Below are 24859 nucleotides of genomic sequence, written 5' to 3'. Positions count from 1 at the left end.
ACCCACAATGGGCTGGGCCCTCCCCCTTGATCACTAGTTGAGAAAATGCCTTACAGCTGGATCTCATGGAAGCATTCCCTCAACTGAGGCTCCTTTCTCTGTGATAACTCCAGCTTGTGTCAAGTTGACACAAAACCAGCCAGGACACTGGTGTTCCTGGGAGGGATGTGGAAAGCAAATGATTATCTCAAGTGACCAGGGGCTAAAGCAGAGGAAGATGGCACTATTTTTCTCAAAGGCTGAATTATCTCAGCCTAACTGCAGTAAACGGGTGGGAGCCAGATGTCTTGCCTGCTGGTCTGAGATGGCTTTTGACTTGGGAAGTCTACTGAGGGACACTAAGTGGGGCAAAATTGGCTCTGGCATATGACTGCAGAGAAAGAGCATTGGACTCAGGCAGACCTAAATATTAGATGATACATATCATCTATACGCCCCCCAAACAAGGTCTTTTTGTTTGGGATAGTCTATTGAGCACAATATTCACAGTTGTCCGTATGAAGACACTGGGGCTCAGAGTGGTTAAACAACTTGTCCAAGGTCACACACAATAGAATTCTGCATAGGAAAGTAGAATTTAAAAATAAGTCCTCACCCTCACTGACCTCGAATTATATAGAGGAGACATACAAGAAGTCACTAGCTCCCCTATGAGTAACTTAAAGATTGTGGTGACTATTATAAAGGAGAGAGGCACAAAGGATCGGCATGTGGAAAGGAGCGTGTAGCACACCCAGAAAATGATATTTGAGTTGAGTTTTGAAGTATTCACAAGAATTAACCCCAAGTGTTTACCACTCAATATGTTTATGAACATTTTCTGAATTCATTTATATTTTGACTTAGGGGGAATTGAGCCAGAGCAGAGATGAATTCAGCCTGGGATGTTCTTGGCGTGGTATACAGGAGCTAACGCTATTAATTCCTCAAGACAGCTGGATAGGGGCACATAATCCATACCTAGGACCGTGAGGATTCAGGGCAGACCTTAAAGTAGGGTGTTTTCTAAATAAGAGTTCCCTCGGTGTACAGTCCTGGATAGAAACAGGACCCACTTACCTGGGGGTCCAATTCCCTTTAATCTGGAACATCAGCCCTCCCACATTAACATAATTCCTGTAGAAGCTTAATAAACATTTGTCAAAAGAACAAATGCAGTAGGGTATTTGTGACACGGGGCTATATGCATAAGCCTGTAAACTGAAGCTAAACCTGACTGAAGAATTAAAATGATTTAAAAAAATGGATGTGAAGTAATCCAGAAGTATGAGGCGTGGACAAAGGCTGTGAGGAGACACCAGATAAATAAATGCCTTAGGGCCGCTGGTGAACTAAGATCCCGGCGGCTAAGGTACTCGCGGATCAAACTTGTCTGGCTCTAGAAGCGCAGAAGCTGGAGCCTCGGTCCCTGCCCAGCCCAGCTGGGTCCCGCCGCGGTCTTTAAAGGCCTACCACGTGGCCGCACGGGTGTCCAGGGTCCAGAGGCGGTGTCCGCGCTGCGCCTGCGCACTGCCTAGAGCCGGTGCACCGCCTCTGAGAACGCCAGTCCGCAGAAAGGCAGAAAGCACAGGATGGGCGGAGTCAAGCCCGTATGCTAATAAAGGGGCAGGACTTGCAAGGCAAAACCGGCTCTGTCTCCCGGACCTCTAAGAGACCCGCCGCAACCCTCAGCCTCTTTCCACGAGCGCTGACGTCGACGACGTCCCATTTAAAAGCGGCCGCGCAGGCGCAGTGAGGGGAAATGCGAACTTAGGCTGTTACACAACTGCTGGGGTCTGTTCTGGTCGCCTGCCCGCCCGCCCGGCAGTCTGTCAGCAGCGTCGCTGCCGCCGCCGCCGCCTCCTCAGCTGTCCTGGGAGTCTTGGGCCCGTGGCTGCTGTCTCCGTCTGTTCGTGCCTCTTAGGAGATCCGTCCGCCTGTTCAGGCCGCCCCGACCGTCCGCCTCTCTCCTCCGCGCTGCCTCTGAGCCCGCAGCGTTCGCACGCCGGCCGACATGAGCGGGGACCATCTCCACAACGACTCCCAGGTGCGACCCGCCGGTCCCCGCCTCGCGGCCGGCCGCCGGGCTCCGGCTCCAGCCGCTCCGGCCGCGCCGGGTTGACAGGCCCGAGTCCGCGGTGAGGGGCGGCCGGCAGGAGTCGCTTGGATGATTGGGCCCCGGGCGGAGCCGTCAAGTTGGAGTTTGGGGGGGGGGGATGGCAGCCCCGGGTAGGCCTTTTGCGAGCCTCTAGGTTCCGGGACGCCGGGTGGGCCCGATCCCCGGCCCCCGGGCCGCGCACTCTCGCCAGCCGCCCCGGGGCTTCTTGTGCCGGTTGTTTCATCTTCCCTCCTTTTCTTTCCTCAGATCGAAGCGGATTTCCGATTGAATGGTGAGTGTGCCCCCCAACCCCGCCCCAAGTGTCTCCACACGCCGCTGGCTGCCTCCCCCGCGCCGGGCCGGAGCCGGGCAGAGGACAGACATGGCGTCCCAGAGACTAAGTCCCGGCTCCTCGCTCACCGGCCCCATTGTTCCCATCGGGCCGCCTCTGGACCCCCTTTCCCGGGGTCCCAGTACCCCCAAATCATGGCCTTCCCCAGAGGGGGCACTGGAGACCCCGCGCCGCCCGTCGCTCGATCTCGGGCGGCCTTTTTCCGCCGGGATTCTTCCCGGGAAAGTCGCCTTGTCGACGGTCGGGACTTAGTCTCTGCGCCATTTTCTTTTTCTCTCTCCTTTCTGTGCCTGTGTCTTTCTCTCCCTCCCTAGGCTCCTTCCTTGAGCTGTCCAGAAAGAGCTTTCTGTAGAGCAGAGCCATATAAATCACAGACCTCACCAGAGAAGAGACGTAATTAGCTTTTTTTTCTTAATAGAACTTTATTTTGGAAGTTACTTGCTTTCTGCTTCATGTTTGCTTGCCTTTTTGTGTGTGTGTGTGTGTGTGTGTGTGTGTGTGCTTTTTTTTTTTTTTTTTTTTTTTTTTTTTTTGTTCTTCCATAATGAAAGATTCCCTTAAGGCAGCTGTTGGGTTTTATGGTTTTTTTGTTTGTTTGTTTTTGTTTTTTTTTTTTTGTCTTTTTAATTTATTTTTTTTAAAATGGTGAGATGTTCATTATAGCAGTTATGGTCCTTATGAACTTAACGCCGTCTTTTGTGGAGTTCTTTGTATTTGGGATTGCTTTCCCAAGTTGTGTTCTTTGTAAAGATATCTCCCTTTCAAAAAGTTTTCACATTGTCTGTGTGTCGTCTAGTGTGAGTGTTGGACTTGATCGTATTTTCTTTTAAAAAAAGTATTCGTGATCAGAACTTCCTATTGTGGCTAGGGTTCCCAAGGCAGTTTTTCTTTTTTTTTTTTTTTCTTTCTTTTCTTTCTTATTTTTGAGACATAGTTTAGTGTGCTTGTCCTAAGGAAAGGTTGCTGAGCTGCTCATTTGGACATGATGTGCTGGCCTTTTCTTTGTGGTCATAGGGAGTTTTAAAAAGGATTTTATTTATTGAAGCAGAGTGGACAGCCCTGACTCCTGGCTTGCACTCTCCCGTTTCTTTCTTTCTTTCTTTCTTTCTTTCTTTCTTTCTTCCTTTCTTTCTTTCTTTCTTTCTTTCTTTTTTTTCTTTTCTTTTCTTTTCTTTCAGGAATCAAGAGTTAACTAGCTTTCTCACATCCTATGCTCTTGAACCCTTTCCAGTCATTTGTTTTTCAAATATTTCCACTAAAGTTACCTAGGGAAGAATGTTGGTGGATATTTCCCACCACCCAGGTAAGAAGCTCACATTTATGGATTTTTTCAGCAATCTCATTGTAGTATACTGGAAATTCCCACAGATTCTTATGGTACATGATCGTGTTCAGTTGAGTTTGGGTTCTAGAAAACTGAGTGGGAGAGGCCATTGAGTAGGTTTTCTGGTACAGTAGTCCATCGTACTGGCCTGCCCAACAGAGAGCAGTCTTAATGTTTATATTTTCAAGTGGGTCATCCAAAGAGACATGGCACTGAGTTAGAAAAATCTGTCTATATCTAAGTAAAGCTTTTCTTTTCTTGAGCACCTAATATGTACCAGATACTGTGCTTAGTACTAGAATTGAACCTGTTACTACATCTGGCTTTGTTCAACTCAGCCTATTGGGGGAGTCATATTTGTTAATTACAAGGTAGGTGTTGGAGTATATGTGTACCCAAAATGCTTTGGGAGTATAGAGGACTTAATTTTATCTGGGGGTGGGGAAATTTCTCAGAGGTGACTGAGCAGGGTGTTGTTTAAAACTAGGTGCTGAGAATTGTCAGGGATTGGGTTAGTTCTTGGAGTATTTGTCCATTCTGTAAGGCTTTGAAAAGAGGGAGATGAGAGCATCAAGAATGTAGATATGCTTTTTTGAAAAGGGGGCAAAGAAAAGATGCCGTAGGTGTCGATGTATGTAAAAAGTGGTTTTAAGCTCTCTGAAGAAAGGTAGGAATTTAATGTAGAAAAAGTATTTGCTTTTTAGTTGAGCCTAGTACATGATGTATTTAGCAATGAAACAAAACTGAGCCTTTTTTCCTCTTAAGTTTAACTTCCATTGTTCTCATCTAAATACAAAAGAGCTATTGAATATGTGCATGATTATGGGCTGTGTATGTTATCTTTGCATTTTTATAGAGTGAATTAAACTGCCTGTGTTAGCATTTAGGCTATATTTCCATTTTCCAACAATGCTATTTAGTATTTATTGAACACCTGTCAGGCTTGAATCTTAACTCACCTGATTTACTCTTTGGAAGGACCCTTGTAAGTTATTGTTATCTCCATTTGAGATGAAACTGTACTCTAAAGCCATGAACCTAGTCTTCATGCAGCAAGGGATGATTCTGGTATAAAGAAATTAAGTTTCCTGTTTTGTATAGGGTGGTTAAGAGGGAAAGGGAAATAAATACCGATGGCATACCATTTACTTTTTACCAACATTTTGAAGAGAAAAGCAGTTTTGTATACCTACTGCCTTAAGGTTCTGATGCTATAGTGATGGTCTTTGTGGCTATTGTCCAGACACTAGTGTCTGTAACTGTTTGCTCTTTCAGGTACACACTGTTAACTGGTGATTGATCAAATAAATAATAAAAGACAATTTAAAAAATTAAAGCTAGTTTTTAATACCTAGGCTTCTTAATTGATCTTTATAATGAGAAGATATTTACTTAAACATGATTTTAAGTGAGCCTGAACAATCCCGTTAAAATCACATATTCCACATATTCCTTAGTTTGCATGCCCAAATCCTCTAAGTTGTAAAAGATTGTCCCCTCACTATGGAGTGCTCCATCTCTCTCTCTCTCTCTCTCTCTCTCTCTCTCTCTCTCTCTCTCTCTCTCTCTCCCCCTCTCTTCCCTTTTTTCTTTTTCTTTTGTTTAAAATAGTACTTAACATTTACAGCCTTATGTGTGAAATTTAGAACATTGTTCCATTCTGAACAATGTTATTTGTTTAGTATATTTATTTAAGATTTTAGCAATTAGCTAGTCATTTCAGGAGCACAGCCCCATACTTCATACTTCCCTTTCACCTGAATGAAAAAGGCTCCTTTTCTTGGTAGCTCTAGCCATAGTGGGATCAAATCATTATTACAGTAGTGCACAGGATACCTAGCTGTACAGTTGATAGCATTAGTTTAAGGTGCTGGTAGTCCTTTTCTATTTCAAGAACTTTTAAGTTACTGTCTGTTTTACTGAAATTATGGAGCTTCCTCCTCTCCCATAGCAAAGTAGAATACTCAACTTCATTATATTATGATTTAATTTGGATGAAGGGAATTGTTTTGATTGTATAGTTGTACTTCTGTGCTTGCTGTCTGTTGTATGAATTGTGATAGGCAATGAGAAGGCTCATGATTTGGCTTTAAACCTGAAAACTGGTGGTCTCTCCAAATGAAATCTGGAAGTCTTTAGATTTAGTCTAGACGAATGTATTAGATTCCAGTGGAGTCTTTCTTTTTACCCTTTAGAGCCAGACTCCTTGATAGACTTTTTTTTTGAAATTAGTAAACTGTTGGCATCTTCGAGCATATCAGATCTCACCCTGGCTACTTTTGGTAAAACAAGAAAATCTAGGATTTACTAAAGAAATCAGAAGAAAACCCTCATGGTTTAAAAGAAAATCAGAGTAATATTTCTAAGCCTTTAATGTGCAAAATGTAAAGTAGGGACCCAGAATTCATCCCCAAATCTTATTTCAAGCACAGGGACAGGAAAGTAGAATCTTTTTTCTGTCAGCATAAAAATGATGAATTTTGAGAGTTGGAAAGATATTGACTTATTCTGGGTATAGTGAAGTGTAATTGCTATTTGTATGCATGATAGGAATTTTTACACCAAAATTTATACCAAAATAAGGATTTAAGATGTGTTTTGTGTTTTCAGAGTGTGTGGCATGGAAAGTTAAAGTCTGCTTTTTAAATCTGTAAATATGTTAGAAAAACTATATTATATCAACAGTTGTCTTATGTTGATTGTGACATGGAAAATAACTATTGTCATTCTTTCTGAATACTTGTCATTTTAGAAGACCATGTTCATATTAGTTGGACATGAGTGTATAACATATATTACAGATCTTCAATAACTTTTATCTAATGATGTTGAGTAAAATTTGCTTTCTTCAAACCTAAACCCAGTCATTTCCCCAGAAGGGTGTTGTGTGAGGAGTTGAATCTTACTCCTATGAAACTTATGATGGACTCTAATTTAAAAGCACACTTTGAAATGAATTGCAAGTGTAATTACTTTGAATGTAGGTGTAGTTTACCTTGAGACTACAAATGCTGGCAATATTTGGTGTTAAATTCTGAAGGTTTTTGTTTGTTTTAAAAGAAAGGGGGAAAAAAAACAGCTTAAAGGAATGACATTTAGAAGTGGGAGTCCCTGGGTGAAAGTCTTTTTCCTGTGGTTTAAATTTTATTATCCCTTGATTATTTTTAATCTACTATCTTTACAAATCAGTCATTTGGGCAAATAATAGAGAATTCACCACCTTAAGGTATAGTTTAGGATAGAAGTCCAGACTTGGTCAATGGGGTACTGTTTTTAAGGGAAGATTTCAGATTATGTTTACCTTAAAGTAATAAGTGGAGGTGTTGTCTCTTTTTTCATTCTTTTTAAATCTGAAGTTTGAGAAGCACCTTTCTACTTCTGTGGCTTCAGGTCTAGCTGAAATAGGCATTCTAAAACCGAAGACATTAGTTTGGAAGAATTAGCTTTTTTTTTTTCCTCAATGCCTTCTCCACCCTCCTCTTGACTATCTAGGAGCTGGCAGTGTGCTGTACTGATAAGTGTGGGCCTGGGCACTTTAGAAGGGAATGAAGAAGGGTGGAGGTCAGCACTGTGGCCGAGGCATGATTAGGAAAGGAAACATTTAAAGCAGAAACCTATCTAGGTATTATAGTATTTTGGTAATGTTAGAGAAAACGTTTTACAGTTTGCAAGTAGGCATTGTTTAATATGGCATTTGTTCTGTATGTTTTCAAACAGCAGTATCACTGTTATTTGGGGTAATAATTCTGGAGTGCATATAGATTATTATATAATAGCATGGACTTAGAGTGACCATACCAAAATGAGTTATGTATGTCTCAGAGTTTTGGTAAAGAGGCAACATTAATTTTTATCTTTTTCGTAGGTACTCATTTTTAATTTGCTGCCCTGTTTTTAGATACCTCCACTTTTCTACCATTCTCACCTCTTTATACCATCCTTGACATTTTCTGAAACAGAGTATTTTTTACATGCTTTTCTACCAGAATATTAATCCCCATTTTATTTTATTTTTGTTATGTGCCACCCTGTCCCCTCCCATTTTAAATTAATATTTTGTGCTTTCTCTTCTGTGGACTGAAGTGACCAGAGATTGATCTAGACAGATATAAGGAAAGGTGTTAAAGCAGACAGTGTTACCTGCTTTTGTTATAAACCTAAGAACAAAATATTTTTGAATTATGACAGGTTCCTATTCTTTTGTTTTTATAATATTTATTTATTTAGTGTGGGTGCTTGCATACGTGTGTGTGTGTGTGTGTGTGTGTGTGTGTGTGTGTGTGTGTGTGTGTGTGTGAGAGAGAGAGAGAGAGAGAGAGAGAGAGAGAGAGAGAGAGAGAGAGAGAGAGATGTCAGAGGACAACTTGCCAGAGTCAGTTCTACCACCATGTGGGCTCATGTTATATTGACTTAGTTGCTCAGCAATCACAGGCCCCAGTCTTTTTTTTTTTTTTTGGAGACAGGGTCTCTCTACATATCCCATATCCCTAGCTGTCCTGGAACTTATTTGAAGAGGCTGGTTTCAAACCTCAAACTCACAGAGATCTTATTTCTGCCTCAGAGTGCTGAGATTAAAAGCATGCAGCAGCACATTCCTTGAGGCTTTTTTTTTTTGTAAGAGCAAGAACTAACCAACCATTGGTGTTAGTACTCATACACACACTCCACCTTCCTCCTTCCTTCCCTCCCTTTTCTCTACTACCCAGCTTTCTAGGTATGGAGGTATTCTGTTTTGAGGTAGCCTTACTCAATGTGTAGTCCAGGCTGGCCTAAAATGAAGATTCTCCTGTCTTGTGAGGGTTCTACCACACTTGAACTAAAATAGACTAACACACCTTTTTGAGACTTGGTAGCAATTGCTACCATCTCTGAAATACACAATGATACTTTGATAGGCATGTTACTGATTGGCAGGAGAGACTGATCTGGCAGGTTAATTTCAACTGCTTAAGACCATGCACATGCCTTTAATCCCAGCACTTGGGAGGCAGAGGCAGATGGATGGATCTCTGAATTTGAGTTCCAACAGCCAGGGTGACACAAAGAAACCCTGCCTCAAAAACCACCACCACTAAATTTACCCATCTCTTTGTGGTATTCTCCATATTTTTCTGTAGTTAGCTAGTTGAACCCTTGATTAGTAGCAGGAGTAGAAGTGGAAGGAGGGAAATTAATTTAAAGTTCTTACCACTTTTTAATTAAATCTGAATTGAATTGGGAGTACTGGAGATTATGTAGGTTTATGGTGAACTGGAGATGAGAAAGAAACCTTAATTTCTACCTTTTCCATTCTCATCTCCCCATTTTGATAGCATAGTGTCTTGGTGTGGATTCTAAGTTGTAATCAGTAAGCATTCTAGTACAGATATCACAGCCCTGTCCTTTACTATCTGCTGGTAGACATGTAGCCTGGAACCCATGTACTTGGACTGTTAGATATCTAAGAGATTCTTTAGTATTAAGGCTGGAAACAGAGTTAGGGTGGATGAATAGAAAGAAATTGGAGAATTCAGTAGTTTACTAGGAACTTGCTCTCACTCTGAAACTTGTTCTGGCTCTTGATTTTCTCACACATTTTCTGTTTCATGAACTATTAAGGATTATATAAGAATATGAAGGTTTCTCTCTGTCCTTGTAATATATAAATTTCATTGAGATTGTATGTATCCTAAAATGATTTTTTATTTTCCTTTTTTGTTTGTTTGAGATAGGGTATTACTATGTAGACTAGGTTGGCTCTTCCTTTTGAGTGCTGTGATTAATGGCAAATGCCACCACACTCAAGCAGATCTTTATCAGTGTTAGATTTGAAGTAGTACTGGTATTGGGATCATCTCTCACTGCTATTTCCTGTTAATGTTTTAAATCTTTCTAACATTTACACAATAAATTGTAGCTTATAACTAAAATTAGTTTTGTCTTTTGTCTTAACTGAGCTGCCTGTTCTATACCTATCTTATTGTAAAAGCAGTCACTACTGTAAAATAAAAGGGTCTTCATATTTAGGTTTGTACTAAACAGGACCCAAGTATATATCGTGTTCTTACTTTGTTTTTCCTTTAAAGTATTTTAAATTTCTGATTATGTGTATATTTGTGTGTTTGTGTGTGCACATGAGTGCCAATGCCCATGGAAGCCAGAAGCGTTGCATCCTCCCTGAGCTAGTGAGTCATCTGATATGGGTACCAGGACTCAAACTCAGGTCTTCTTTGCAAGAGCTGTCTGCTTTTAACTACTGAATCATCTTTCTGGCCCCCTATTGCTTCAGTTTAAGACCTAATTAGTTTCTGAGTAGTTGAGAAGACAGGCTTAAAAACAAAGACCATTTATTGATGAAACTAATTTCCGAGTCTTTTACTAGAACTGTGGGTTTTTAATTAAAGATGCTCATATTTTGTATACATTTAATAAATACAAGGCCAGAGTATTTTTTTTTAAACCATGAAAGTCAATGTTTTATCAGCATGTTTTCCCCTCCCAGAGGACCCAAAACATTGTTAAATTGAAAGACTGAAGACACCTGAGAATTACTTAATCCTTATTAATTCTACATCTTGCTTAAAGTGGCCAACTCAGTATCCTGTGAAATAGTAATTTAGGGAAACAAGATTATCCAAGTTATCTCAGGCCTGTATTCCTAGCTTCTTAGAAGGCTGAGGCAAGAGGATGATCAAGTGAGTTTCATGTCAACTTGGGCAATTTAGTGAGACCTTGTCTTAAAAATGAAAAGAGGGGGCCAGTAGAGCTTTTAGACAAGGCTGCAGCTACTGAATCCCGAAGACCAGAATTTAGGACAGAGCTCTTGCACCATGAATCAAGCTGTCAGCTTTGCTGTCCTGCTGGCAGTCTTGGTGGTACACTGAGGAGAAAAATATGGTGATATAGAGCCTTTGTCTGATCTAGTATATGTTCAGTCTGATCCAGGAGACAAAGATGCACGTTCTCTATTTGCACTGTGGGGTTGCCTAAGCACATATACCACTTTCAGACCAGCCTCACCAACAAGGATGAGGGCACCTCTACATGCAAACTTCACCACTAGCCAGTCTCCTGTGGTCTTTAGTCAGAATACCTCTTCTCAGAGACATAGCCACATTGCTCAGATATAAGAATTTAAGCCTTGTGGCTAGAATACAAAATGTTTTTAGCAGCTATTCCTTTTGTTCTACCAGATTTCATTTCTCTGCTCATTCACTCCCTTTATCTCCTCATGCTTTGGAGAGAAACATCCTGTTCCTCTTAAGGTATTCCTGTGCTTCTGTATGCCATAAATATTCCACTCACCCTACCACTTCGTTCTCTGTACATTGCCAGGTCTTGTAGTCTTCATTCCAGAGTTGCTTCTGTTAAAATGCAGCTCAAGAGTAGAGCACTTGCCTAGTATGTGCAATACTCTAGGTTTGATCTCTAGCACTACAAAAACAACAAAGCTTATATTAAAATTTTTGTAGCCAAGTGCATGTTAATAGTTGTATTAGATAGAAGATAGGTATTTGTGAGACAGTGAAGAAAATTATGTAGTTAGAAACTTTATAAGTTCATAAGTCTAGTTAACACTAAATATTGCAGTCTTGAATTTATTTTTAAACTGTCACTTAAAGGAAATAAAAGTCATTTAGGATTGCTTCACTAGTATTCATTAGATTAAACCTAATAAATCTTAGAATAAATCTTAAACCATTGATCAAGAAGATCATTACAGTAGGCAAAGACTACAGAGTTAAAATAGGTACTGGTACTCATGTATTCCCATATCAAATTGTTGACAAGAATAAGATAAATTATCTGGTCATAGTCTTTTGGTTAAATTCTATAATCCAGATATTTATTTGTAGAAAGCCTAGTTTTGTAGTAACTTAGCTGCTTAAGGCTATATTCCTTCCAGCCCCAAAGCTCCAAGGTTGGATTACTTGGGCAGTGTTTGTGTTTCCTTAAGGTTGTTATATTTAATGAGGAAGGGGCTCTCTAGAGCATAAAGAATTTCAGGAATGTGTTCTGGTTTCTTGCTATAATTCATTAGTGGTCCATAGAATGGTCTGAACATTTCAATGGTCAAGCCATAATTTCTCAAAGGAAGACTTCTTGAAAGAATCAGCAGTGGGATGAATGAAGAAACACATTCACATTCTGATAACTTTATAGCCAGACATAAGACATAATATGGATTTGAGGTCCCTGACCATTAGAATCAAAATCAATGTAGACTGAACTGTGAACACCTGTATAGTATAGGCAGGTTAGAAGTTACTTTCTTTGTTACCCAGGCCTTAAGAGTTCAGTTAATGGAAGGAGGAGGACAAGCCTGCAGGAATGGTCTTACTCTAATTGAGACGGTACATGTTCAGGTTAGATTAGTCTACCACCTGGAAAAGGAGAAGCATTGAAGTGAAGGGATGTCCTTGTGAAAATGAGTCATACTACAGAGACTTATGTAGGCAAGGATAAAGCATTCTAACTTTAAGTATTGTCCTTAAAAGATAAGTACAAATAGGATTTGTCTGTCTTGCTCCTGAAGTAGACTACTAATGCTTCAGTTGAATATCCTCTGTAAACTCAGGCTTTGACTTTCCAGGGACATTGTTCAGAAGCAGTCTACTTAGTGATGGTTCACTTCTGTAGAGCATGCCATGTAGGAAAAATGCTTCAGCTTCATGGGTGGGTCAGAATGCTAGGTATTGAGTCAGAGCAAAGGGATTCTCAATTGCTGCTATGCAGAGGAAGTCATATAATATAGTAGAATGTTTTGATCCCAGGTTTTTAGATTAGCAAAATCTAATACTCTATCGGCCACTATGGTAGTTGTTTGCAATATCAGTCTTTTAATAGGGTAGAAAACATACCCTAAATATGTTACTCAATAGTCCCGAGGGGGAAAGTACACAGGTATAGATAATCCCTTAGAACCAGAGAGTTGGTTTTCTTGAGGTATCTTTAGATGACCAGATGAGAGACCCTTCCTTGGGGTTGTAGTTTGTCACAGTGATTTGGGGGTTGTTTTCCTAAGGGGATTTTTGGGTTACCATGTCTCAGCTTGTCTACCACCACAAGTCTTTTTAGTTTTGTATTAGTCAAATCCTCTATTTTCCTAGTGTGAGCAATTTTCTAAGCTCTCTTACCTGACACATGGTGTCTAGTCCCAGCTGTGACACGGGACATTGTGCCACCTAATGCATCCCATTGTCCATACTAGTAGATGACACTGTTTTCATGAGGGTTCCTTGGACCATCATGGTTATCCAATATAATGGGAGTCCCCAGGGCCATAATACCACCAGGCTCCATAGTTGTGCTCCCTAAGTACACAAAGGCATCTTCAATGGTACCAGAGCTCACTTGCAGCAGCTGTACCTACTGCTTTCTATTGTGAAAAATATTTATACTGAATAGTGTGCTGTCAGAACATGTGATGCTGGCCTGCTGTTAAGAACTCTATCTGTGCCTGGGCACCTGGCTTTCACTGGCATGGAGCTGCTCATAGTTCATGCTCAGAATTTGGCTAGTGAAGCCTACCTGGCTGGCTCATGGCAGCTGGTAACTGGCACAGTAGATGTTGAGGAACAGTTACAGTGTTGCAACACACCGACATGAAAGGTAGTACTGCCTCTCCCCATCCTTCTGTAAATGGAACTCTGAGGGCTTTTCTTTGCCCCTTTTGCTCCCAATTAACAACAGGGCATTTGTATGTCTGTCTTAGCTCCTGAGGAAGTGACACAGAGAACTAATAAAATTATTAACAAACTTCAGGCACTATGCAGGCACTAATCCTCTATGGCTGCCTACTTTCCAGCCACATGGTTCTTTACCTGCAGTCTGAGTCTTACCCTGACTTGCTCTTTTCCATGTGTGTCCTCTTGGCAACTCCTTGCCAGTCTGCTTGCTCCCTGCCAGTCCTCCCCGGTCCTTCGCCGATTTTCTTGTTCCTGACCATTCCTGGCTTGCCCAGGTCTCTCTCCTCTTTCCTCTTCTCTCTTTTTGTTGGGACCCCCAGACTCTGATCAGAAGTCCCGCCCTATTCTCTTCTGCCTAGCTATAGGCTGAATCAGCTTTTATTAACCAGTCAGAGGTGATAGAAAATAATTTTTACACATCTTTGAGACTGGAGATGTTCCAAATATCTTGACAATACCAACCTCTAGACTGTGGCCAGATCCATCCGCATCTGAATACACAGTGCACAGAACCAACCCCCAACAACTGTCTATTTTATTGAAATAGTTACATGTGACTGATTGCTTTCTTATTAGACAGCACAACTTTAAATTATAGATACAACCCAAGAGATTAAGGTTTATATTTTGCTTGGAATAGATGTTTGGGGCTCTTGTAACTTCTCCAGAAATCGGAAGACCAGTGTGGATAGTGTGTTACAAATTTGAATGAATTTTCCACCTATATGTTTACATTTCTTTATTCTAGATAATGTGCTAATAGAACTAAGTTTCTATTAGCTATGTTTCTAGCATGTTACCTATACCAAGTTTACTTACATTATGTTGCAGTTAATACTGTAAACACTACACTATAAATTATAGAGAATCCGGTACATTAACTTTTAGTAAAAGCAGATTAAGAACTATTCTTTCCTGTATTCCTGTCAGGGATGTTTTCTCACTTGCATGCCTATGTTGAGTGTATTCTACAGCTTATAAATAAATGCGCTCATTAGCTAAGGCATATTAGTCTACTGAAACAAAATTATATAGCCTTGGCTGCTGAGACCACTGACAATAGATATTTAAGATCTTCACAACTTGAGTAAATTATGTAGAGACTAGAAATAGAACCAGTTTCCTCTAGATTTAGCTTTGTATATAATCAGGTTTTTGGAGAATAGAGTAGGAAATGCTTAGAGTTGAAACAAATAGCAAAAATGTAATCAATTACTATTACTCTATTGATGTCTAAAAGGCTCTAAATTTCACCTGTTACTATTTTCTACTTTAGAAATTTAGGCTCAAATGTTAATTAGCTCACAGTTGTGTAGTTTTTAACTAAATTGTTTAATCTACTGTTTGATGTCACAGACTGAGTTAAATGTGAAATAGTACAAGGTGAAGGCAAGCCTGAGTGACACCCCCAGGACATCATGGGAGTAGTTAAATACCCCTCAGACTGCAGTTCTGTTTGTGATGGATCTTAAGTAAATTAAAACTGGGCCTTTTTATGTTGATTAGTGTTTTTTCTGCATTTATGTCAGTGTGACAGTGTAAAAAGCCCTGGAACTGGTATTACAGACAGGTGTGAGCTAGGAATTGAACTGGGTGGGTGTGGGTTGAGCAGCCAGTGCCCTTACCTGACTGCTGAGTCATCTCTTCAGCCTCGCCTCTCCTTTTTAAAAGACACGGTCTTGCTATGTAGTTCTAACTCATGGAACTCACTATGCAGACAGCCTTGCCAGGAAGTAACAGCTCTACCTGCCTTTGCTGTTGTTAAAGACTTGCACCACCACCCCTGGATTAATTCTCCCCTGTTAAGGGTATATGCATAATGAACCACATCCATATATACCGCATAAAAAAAACATAATTTGCTTTAGAGTGAATTCCTGTTCTTTCAATATCAGAATTCTTAAGCTTTTAGCCAAGAACTCCTGTGTCTTCTGACTTGGAAAGATTTATTATGTTCTAGAATTTTGAAAACATTCTCAGTGAGAATTATTGTAAAATAACTGCTTTTGTATAGATTTCCTTGAATTAGCCACCATTAAAATGGACCTAGACTTAGAGTAAATTAACACTCTTATTAAAGTATGAATTGAGACAGTTGGAAAGAAGGAGTGGAATTTTTTCACTGTTCTTTACTTTTAATGACAATAAGTTTTCAGGCTTGTTAGTTCCTGGGGAGATTCACACATTCCTAGTCCATAACCACACTTGGATGTTGGACTTTATCACTACTGACCAGTTCATTATCTGTCCTAATCAAAAGCAGTCTTTGAAAGCACTATAAAGTATAAGTATTAAGTATAATGTTGATTTTTGTGTTAACTCCAGCTTTGGGATGTGGTTCTATGGAACCAAGATGCAAGATTTCAGTAAGCTTTATGAATGCTCTGTATTCTACAACTGTTTCTAGCTCTGAGTCCAGAACTATAAATATCGGTAAAAGTCAGCTCCACAGTCACTGCAAGGGGAAGATGCTGAGCTAATGGCAAAAGAAATTGCACTGGTATTTTCAGTGGAGTGAAACACACACACACACACACACACACACACACACACATACACACTACCACCACCACCACCACAAGAATATCAGCGCTGGAAGTAAGCAGGCTGAAATTCCAGTTCTCTTATCTGCTTGCTACATGATGGCAAGAGCTCATCTCACTCTCCCTGAGGTTTCTTTTAAAAATTATTTTATTCATTCCATCATGGTTTATTGTTTATTATGTAATTTTGTGGTTCTGGAAAGCAAATCTAAAGCCTTGTAAGTGGGAGGCAAATGCTGTACCACTGAGCTACATTCTAAGCCAGTGGTCCTCAGCCTTTCTAATGCTGCGACCCTTCAATACAGTTTCTCATTTTGTGGTGACTCCAACCATAAAATTATTTTCATTGCTACTTCATAATTGTAATTTATTGTAAAATAAATATCTGATCTATAACCCCTATAAGAAAATTGTTCAATCACCAGAAGAGTCATGACCTTTGATTGAGAACTACTGCTAAAGCTCTTGTTTTTGTTTTTACCATTTTTTTTTTTTTTGGGGGGGGAGACAAATTTTTGCTATGGAGCCCCAACTAGCCTGGAATACAGTATGTAGATGAAGCTGGCCTCCAACTAAGAGATCGCCCTTGTTTTGAGCATTAAAGGCATGTGCCACCAAGCACAGTCTTTGTTCCTTCCTTCCTTCCTTCCTTCCTTCCTTCCTTCCTTCCTTTCTTCCTTCCTTCCTTCTCTTTCTTCTTTTTAAGACAAGGTACTGTTAAATATCACAGGCTGGCCTTTAATGCCCAGTCTACATGCCTCTGCCTCCTGAGATTATACTTAAGGGCCATCACAAGTGGTTACAATATCCATTTTGTGAACTGGTTGTATATTTGTATATCAGAGAGGAAGAGATTTTCTTTGACAGGAATTGTACTGTGTGTACCTTCTCAGGGAAGGCAGCTTTGGATAGTATAACTCCTTCCTCCCGCGCTGTTTACACTTGTGCTGTATTTGAAGGAGGTCACACTGTTTTATAGCTGTCAATCTCAAAGTCTGTCAAGAAAAGTTGGCGTAAAGAGAGAGTCTGGCTCCTAAAGGTAGAGAACTAACTTCTGAAAGCTGTTCTCTCATTTCTAGACTCTCAAGCTTACAGAGGTGATGCTCTTATCTATGCCATCAGCATTGAGATTACAGGTGCCTGCCACCTACCTCATCTGGCATTTTATATGTGTTCTCTGGTTGTAGGCTAACATGATGACATGCTGAGCCATCTCCCTGGACCAGTCTGGAAATTCCTCAGATTTCTAAGTATAGGATTATTAAAGAAGGCCAAAATTGTATTACTTGTCTTTTTCAGAATCTCAGTATAATAAGGGAATAAAACCCCAAACATCTTTTATCCAGTGTTGCTTTATCAGGCAAGATGCCTAGGGCATGATTCCTGATTTGAGTGTATATATAGAGCCAAAACTCATTATCTTGAATGCAATGACTAAACTTAATTCAGTTCTATATAAATTAATGATGGATATGGTTAAATAATGATTGTATTTCATAGCCAGTTGTAAGTATGTTTGTAATTTCTTAGACATTAGTCAGGAGTTCTGTTGTAACTATTCTGTTGGTTAACTTACAAAAAACATGCATCAGTTTTTCTGAACCCCAGCTATTGTTTTCTCTAACAAAGAGGAACATTTTCACTTAGGACACAGATAATAAGTTTATGATGAGCAGAGATGTGAAGCTCAAGACCTTTTCTGTGCTGCCTTCTCTTTCGGGCTGTGGTGCTGAGATAGGGTTTCTCTTTGTAGCCCTAGCTACAACATCTACTTTTTGTCAAATTCCAGAAGGTATATTTAAATTTTAAAGCCACTAATATATTCTCTATAAACAAGTATTTTCAGCATGCATGAGAGTTCTGTGTGCTCTTACTGGGTTTTACCTTTTACTTATTGTGTCTTGCTTTGTACTATCTAGGTCAGGTGTCCCACTGTTGCCATACATACATACATACATACATACATACATACATATATGTATGTATGTATATATATATATATATATATATATGCTTGGCTTCAGTTAGACAAATACAGTCTTACTATTTGTGTATAGCTTTCTGTTTTCACTAGGACCTCTGGTTCTTCCAGCCACTAGGATCTTAAGACAATCCTTTACCATTCATTCTCTCTTCCTCTACAAGCTTTTTCACAATGAGTTCTTAGGATGGGGTTCAGCTCCTATTCTTGAAATTTTTTCCCTTTGTTCTTAGTCATTTTGATATCACTCTTGGTGCCCCCCCTCCCGTAAGTATGATTTTTGTCGTTTTCAGATTGAAATAGCTGTTGTATTAGAGTAGAACACTCTGAACTAGGGTTAACTTCATTAAAATTTATCTTTTGGCACCTACTGTGGTGGCAAAGGTCTGTTATCCCAGTACTTAGGAGGTGGAGACAGGGCATCTTGAGTTTTATAGATAACTTAGCAAGCTCTTGTTTAAAAAAAATCAAGGGCTGGGGATATTCACTTAAAAAATAGTTTCTAGTTTAGAATAGGACTTTGGGTTTGATCCCTAGCCCCAATTCCTAACAATTTTTTTTAAAATTTTTGTCTCCTTAATATAGATTCTCTTTTGAATTATGCTTGTTTTCTTCTTTTATATAATAACAAAAAATAATTAGAAAGGAAAATGCTTAGAGATTATATTCACTATGTAAATGTAAAACGTTTCAAGGATACACATGTGTAACAGTAGTTTAATTTCCTGTGTACCCATCATAACTTAAATAACTGGCAACTTTTTGTTAGTGTTGTTTTATTTTTATAATTATTGATTCCAACTCTAATTTACTCAGAAATACTTTTTAAGTATTTCTTCTCTTTGTGGGCAATGCTACTTGTATAGTGATTTAATTAAATCTATATCATTTTTCGTCAGATATCCAAGTCTGCCATGTAGAACTCAACTGTACAGATTTACAGAATTCAACAGACATTCATATCTTTTATTACACTTTCATTAATTTGTATGTTGAGGTTGGTGGGCATATAGGGTTATGTAAAAAAAATGTCTGATCAGAAGACAACCTGTGGAAGTCATTTCTCTGCATGTAGATTGCTGGGACACATAATTGTCTGGTTTGGCATCAGGCACTTTTCCAACCTGAGCTCCTTGTTAGCCATAGAGATTTTTAATTAACAACTTTGCCCCCCCCCCCCTTTTAACACTTTAAGATTTGTCACAGCATTTGTAGCACAGTTTGAGAATATACTAGATAAGTAATGACTCTGAGTTGATATTATTGGCCTAGATCTTGTGTCCATGGTATTATATACCAGCAGCCCTAATTTTCTTTCTGGATAGTAAATTTTTATACATTTTTAGATAGTATTTGTTTTCAAAGGCTTAGAACCTGATTTTAAATTCCATTTTGAAAACTTACACTTTTTAGGAAGATAATATATGTGAAACCTAATAGGAACTGCTCTAAATTTCAGTTTGTTACTATTATTCATAGTGCTTTTTAGTGACTTTTACATGTTTGTATTTGACAAAAATAAATTTGTATATTTGTTTATTTAGACGGGTCTATATAACCCTGGCTGTCCTGGAGTAGAGCAGGCTCTACTCTGTGTAGAGCACGCTGGCTTTGAACTCTAGATCTGTCTTTGCCTCCTGAGTGTTGGGATTAAAGGTGTGTACTACCAGGTGTGGCTTCAGAATGAATTTTAAAGCTTGCTAATCTTTAACTTTATTATAAAAGTAGTTCACTATGGAAAGTAAGATGAAGCACACTCAAGAACTCAAGTTTGTAAATTTTAAAATTTAGAAATTTACTACATTCTTTTTTTTTTTTTTTTTAATGTATATCTTCCAGTCTTTTGTATGAGGTCATGGATTTGTTGAATTTCATACAGTGGTGCTCTTTTTCTCCCCTCTCGGATAATATTTCCTTGTCATGCCCTTGGACCATAGCAGAAGATCTTAATGCTCAACAATTGAAGCCCATTTGCTGATTTCTAACTAAATAAAACAACACATGCTTTATTTCAGGCTGTAGTTCTAGTACATGCATTGTCATTTCTTTGACTTGAGGTAAAGGTTACTACTTTATCCTGATTGACTCAGCATGTTAAGACTTTAGACAGGAGAAGTATCACTTTCCTGGCTGCAGGTCAGCAATACTCAATTTATATGTAATCTTATTATTGTGAAACAGAACTACTTCAAATTCAGTTGATTTAGGTTGTAAGCGTCACATACTTTATAGTCCCAAGTTCTTAGGAGGCTAGTTGAATATAAGAATTCATTTAAAAAAAAAAAAGAAGTCTTTCATAAAAAACCACGTTACCCAGAGTTATAGTCATCTGAAGGCTAAATTGGGCTGTGGAGTATTTGCTTCCAAGATAATTTCTTCACGTGGCTATTAGAAGGAAGTATCACTTCCTCACCACATGTGTCTTGTGTACTGCTAGTGTGGTATGATCTTTTTACTAGAACAAGGAGAGAGCAAATGGAACTTTCTAGTGCCTTTGTGAGCTAATGTTGGGTGCTGTGCTGATGTTTCCTTGTAGAAGTGCAAGGGAAGGTGCCTGTGCATTTGCCTGTGCATCAACATCAGTTGTCTTCAGGCTCTCTCTACCTTTTTAAAAAAATTATTTAGTGTGTACACACACACACACACACACACACACACACACACACACACACACACACACACACACACACTGTAGCTGTCTTCAGACACACCAGAAGAGGGCATCAGATGTTATCACAGATGGTTGTGAGCCACCATGTGGTTGCTGGGATTTGAACTCCGGACCTCTGGAAGAGCAGTTGGTGCTCTTAACAAACTGAGCCATTTCTGTAGCCCTCTGCCTTCCTTTTTAAAGATTAATTTATTACTTGTTTATGTATATGTATGAGTATGGATGTCTCTGGAGGCTAGAAGAGGGTTTTAGATCCTAAGGGGCTGGAATTACAGAAGGTTGTGAGCTGCCTCTAACATGGATGTGATGAACTGAACTTTTGTCATCTCTCTGAAAGAGCAGCAAGTACTCTTAACTACTAAAACTTTTCTCCAGCCTCTCCCCTCACCTCTCTCTTTTGAGATTGTACTGGGAGTTCCAGAGATCTGTCTTTGTCTCCCCAGAGCTGGTACATAGCAATAAGCCAGAATCAGAGATACATGTAGCACTGTGTTTCCCTCATGTCTTTAATAAAGGCACCACAGAAAATGAGAATAGGAAGGGAATCAGTGTGTGAGTAATGGGGGGGATATTATCCAAGTACTTCATTAAATAAATGTTTTAATATGACCTAAGATATAGTTCCAGATATAGTTTCCCTAGTACTGGCAAAAAGTGGGGGAGAGACAATGTAATAATGGAACTTAATATTTTTATAAAATCAATATATATCAGAACAAAAGGATCCTGGCCCTTTCCTCTAAGAGAACTGGGTGGGGGTGAGGATAACGAGATCAACTGACGTTTTAGTAGGCAAAGCTTAAATCAAAAGAAAAATTGGTTAAATAAATTTTTACTAAATTTTAAAACTTAGGCATTTTTTAAAACACCTTTAAGAATTTTTTATTTTTGTTTATTTTTTTTAAAGACTGGTTATGGTGGCTATAGCTATAACTTAGCAATTAGGAGCACTGGCTGTTCTTTCAGAAAATGGGGTTTTGACACCCAACACCCACATGGAGGCTCACAACCAACTGTAGCTCTAGTCCTGGAGAATCTGATGTCTCTTCTGGCCTCCAAGGCATTGCATACACATGATACACAGACATGCATACAAGCAAAATACCTATATGCATAAATTAAATCTTTTTTAAATAAAACCCTGTTAGTTCACTTTTATAATTCCTAACACTTGGGTGTCCGAGGTTGTGAGGTTGGAGGGTATCTATCCAAAATAGCAAGCCAGTGACTAAAAGAAAATATTTATAGTATCATAATATATGTGGCCAAAAAATTGCAACCCAGAAATATATGAAGAATTTATAGAGGCAAGTGGATCTCTTGAGTTCAAGGACAGCCTGGTCTACACAGAGAAACCCTGTCCTGAAAAACCAGGGCAAGAACTTCTACAACTCAGTAACATAATGTACACACAGACAAACACACAAAAACTGCAGTGGGAGAAATTGCAGTAGATACTTAAAGTATGTGACTAGTCAGTAAGCACAAATAGTCTTCGTTAAACATTATTTAATCATTAGAAAATTAGGAATTAAAATCACAATGGGGGGGGCTGGCTCGGTGGTTAAGAGCACTTGCTCCTGTAGAGGACCTAGGTTTGGCTCCCTGCACACATAGTGGCTTATCTGCATCTTCAGTTCCAGAGGATCCAATACTCTTATGACCTCCAAAGAGGCCCAGCACACAAAAATACAGGGCATTTACATACATGAATGTAAAACACTCATGTATAAAATTTTTTAAAATTTGTAAAAAGAGAAAAGCCACAACAGGCTAGTATATATATTTCAGTCACTCTTGCCATAACGAGATAACATGTCCAAAGCAACTCTTATAAAAGCAAGCATTAAAAAGAAAGAAAACATTTAGCCGGGGGCTTGCTTAAAGTTTCAGAGGTTTAACCATTATCATCATGTTTAGGAGCATGGCAGCAGGAGGTAGGCATGGTGCTGGAGAAGTAGCTGAGAGCTACATCCTTATTCCTGTTAACTGTTCAAGAGGCCCCTGGGCCTGGTTTTGGCTTTTGAAACCTCAAAGCCCATCCCCAGTGACATACTTTCTCCAATAATTCCACAACCCCTAACTTTCAAATAATGCCACCACCTGATGACTAAGCATTCATATATGAGACTAATTGGGGGTGGGTCATTCTTACTCAAACCACCAAAATCTACCTTTTAGAGTAACAGAAATGAAGACAGTAAAGACTGATAGCCAGGCATTGTAATGTACTCAGGAGGTAGAGGTGGGTGGAGCTCTCAGTTTGAGGCCAGCCTGATGTACTTAGAGAATTCCATGCCAGGCGTAGCAAGAGTTTGCTGTAAAGAAAAACAAAGCCGAGACTGGTAATTCTAGATGTTGCTCATGATTTGTAGTAGCTTGGAACTCATAATTGTTCATAGAAATATATAACAGTATGCCATTTAAGAATAGATAGTTGAACAGTTTCTTATAAAGTTGTTAAAAGTGCATTTTTTAATATGACCTAGCAGTTTTACTTCATTTAGAAGCAAAGTTCATCAACATGTGAGTCGTAAATTACAGCACTTCTATGTAATGGATGTCACTCAGCAGGAAATGAAACCATGGAGGCAGCTTAGTGGTACAGTGCTTGCTTATTATTTATAAGTTACTGGATTTGAGGCAAGGCAATGGGGGTGTCTTTGTGAAGTCTTCCTTTCCTACCAGTAGGATATGCTTTTATGGCCACTTTGCCATTTGACTTCTGTTTCTAAAGATGTTAAGGTAGACAGGCAAAGATAGCTTATGATTCCTTGTGATTGACTGTCTCTTACGATTACAGATTCTCACAAACACAAAGATAAACACAAAGATCGAGAACACCGGCATAAAGAGCACAAGAAGGATAAGGAGAAGGACCGGGAAAAGTCTAAGCATAGCAACAGGTAAGGATTGACCAACAGAGTTCCTCACTCAACAGGGAGTGGCATCATTGGATAGGTATCAGCTTATCAGCTTTAGGTGAGTAGCAAAGTAATAGACTGTGTCTGCTGTAGTTACTGAAGAGAATGCTTTGATAAATCAGGCCTCATTTAAGAAGTTATTGTTTAGATCTACATGTGCATAGCAAGCACAGTGAGTTTTCTTTTAGTATGTATTTCATAATAACTAAATTATAGATGTATTTTAACAGGCTGCTTAAACAGTCAGAGCTTACCTTGGTAAAAGTGATTTTATGCCATAGTTTCTTAGATTTTAAAGGTATAGTTATATTTTAAACTTTATGTTTTAAAGCTGCTTGATTAGTTTGTCTTATTGTCAGCAGACAAGTTAAAAGAGAAAGTCTATCTTTTTTTAATAATTGTGTTTTTGCTTTATTGGTTTTTTGAGACTTGATTTCTTTGTATATACCTTGGCTGTCCTGGAACTAGCTCTGTAGATCCAGCTGCCTCTGCCTTTTGAGTGCTTGGATTAAAGCTGTGTGCCACTGCCACCTGTCCAGGAATACATTTTTTTAATGAGTCATTAAAATAACCAATTTAATTTTCTCTTATGAGGACATTTCTTCCCAAATTATGTACCCCCCTACATTTTTTCCTATCACATAGTCATTTCTTACAACTTAGTTTCCATTTTATTTATTCTTAATATTAATCTCAGAACTTGAGTCAAGTTTTGCTTTTTGTGCCTCTTTCTCAATTTACATTCATCTAGCTAATAGTATTATCTACCAAAATAGACTTGAGAGCAAAGAATACTAAAGAAACTAATTTCATGATAGTACAAAGAAAATTAAATATGTGTTTCTATAGTATTATCAGAGCCTCAAAATATATATGCACACACAGAAACTATTAGAATTGTGAAGAGAATTCATAATTATAACCAATGATTTTATTCTTTTGTTTTTAATAATTGTTGTTAGTACATGTAAAAAATCTCCAAGGCTAAGGGAGGCTTAAGTAGCTGAGCATGGTTGGCTAACACCTGTAACCTTAGCATTCCGAGTCTGAGCTAAATGGATCACCAGAAGATTAAGGGCAAATTTAGGCTACATGGTACAAGACACTAACTTACACAAACCTGACTTAATTGACATTTATAGAGTGGTGACACCGAAATGTTAGAACTTTGTTCAAGTGGGTGCTGATATAAATCATGATCTTAGCTAGCCCCTCTTAAAATCATCCCTTTCGGGGCTGGAGAGATGCTCAGTGGTTGAGAGCACTGACTGCTCTTCCAGAGGTCCTGAGCTCAATTCATAGCAACCACATGGTGGCTC

At 39.1% G+C, this 24859-nt stretch overlaps 1 protein-coding gene across 1 annotated transcript in view; it reads left to right on the top strand.

Moving 5' to 3' along the window:
• The first annotated feature begins 1644 nt into the window (after positions 1–1644).
• Positions 1645–24859, top strand: part of TOP1 (DNA topoisomerase I) — a 76390-nt gene continuing 53175 nt past the window's right edge. The window contains exons 1-3 of the mRNA XM_080925645.1: positions 1645–2026; positions 2345–2369; positions 23420–23522. Coding sequence (XP_080781771.1) covers positions 1994–2026; positions 2345–2369; positions 23420–23522 — 161 coding nt within the window. The 5' untranslated portion in view covers positions 1645–1993. The remainder of the gene's footprint in view (positions 2027–2344; positions 2370–23419; positions 23523–24859) is intronic.

This window comes from Micromys minutus, assembly GCF_963924665.1.
Source record: "Micromys minutus genome assembly, chromosome: 11".
Taxonomy (NCBI): Eukaryota; Metazoa; Chordata; class Mammalia; order Rodentia; family Muridae; genus Micromys; species Micromys minutus.
This window is presented reverse-complemented; position numbering and strand designations above follow the sequence as displayed.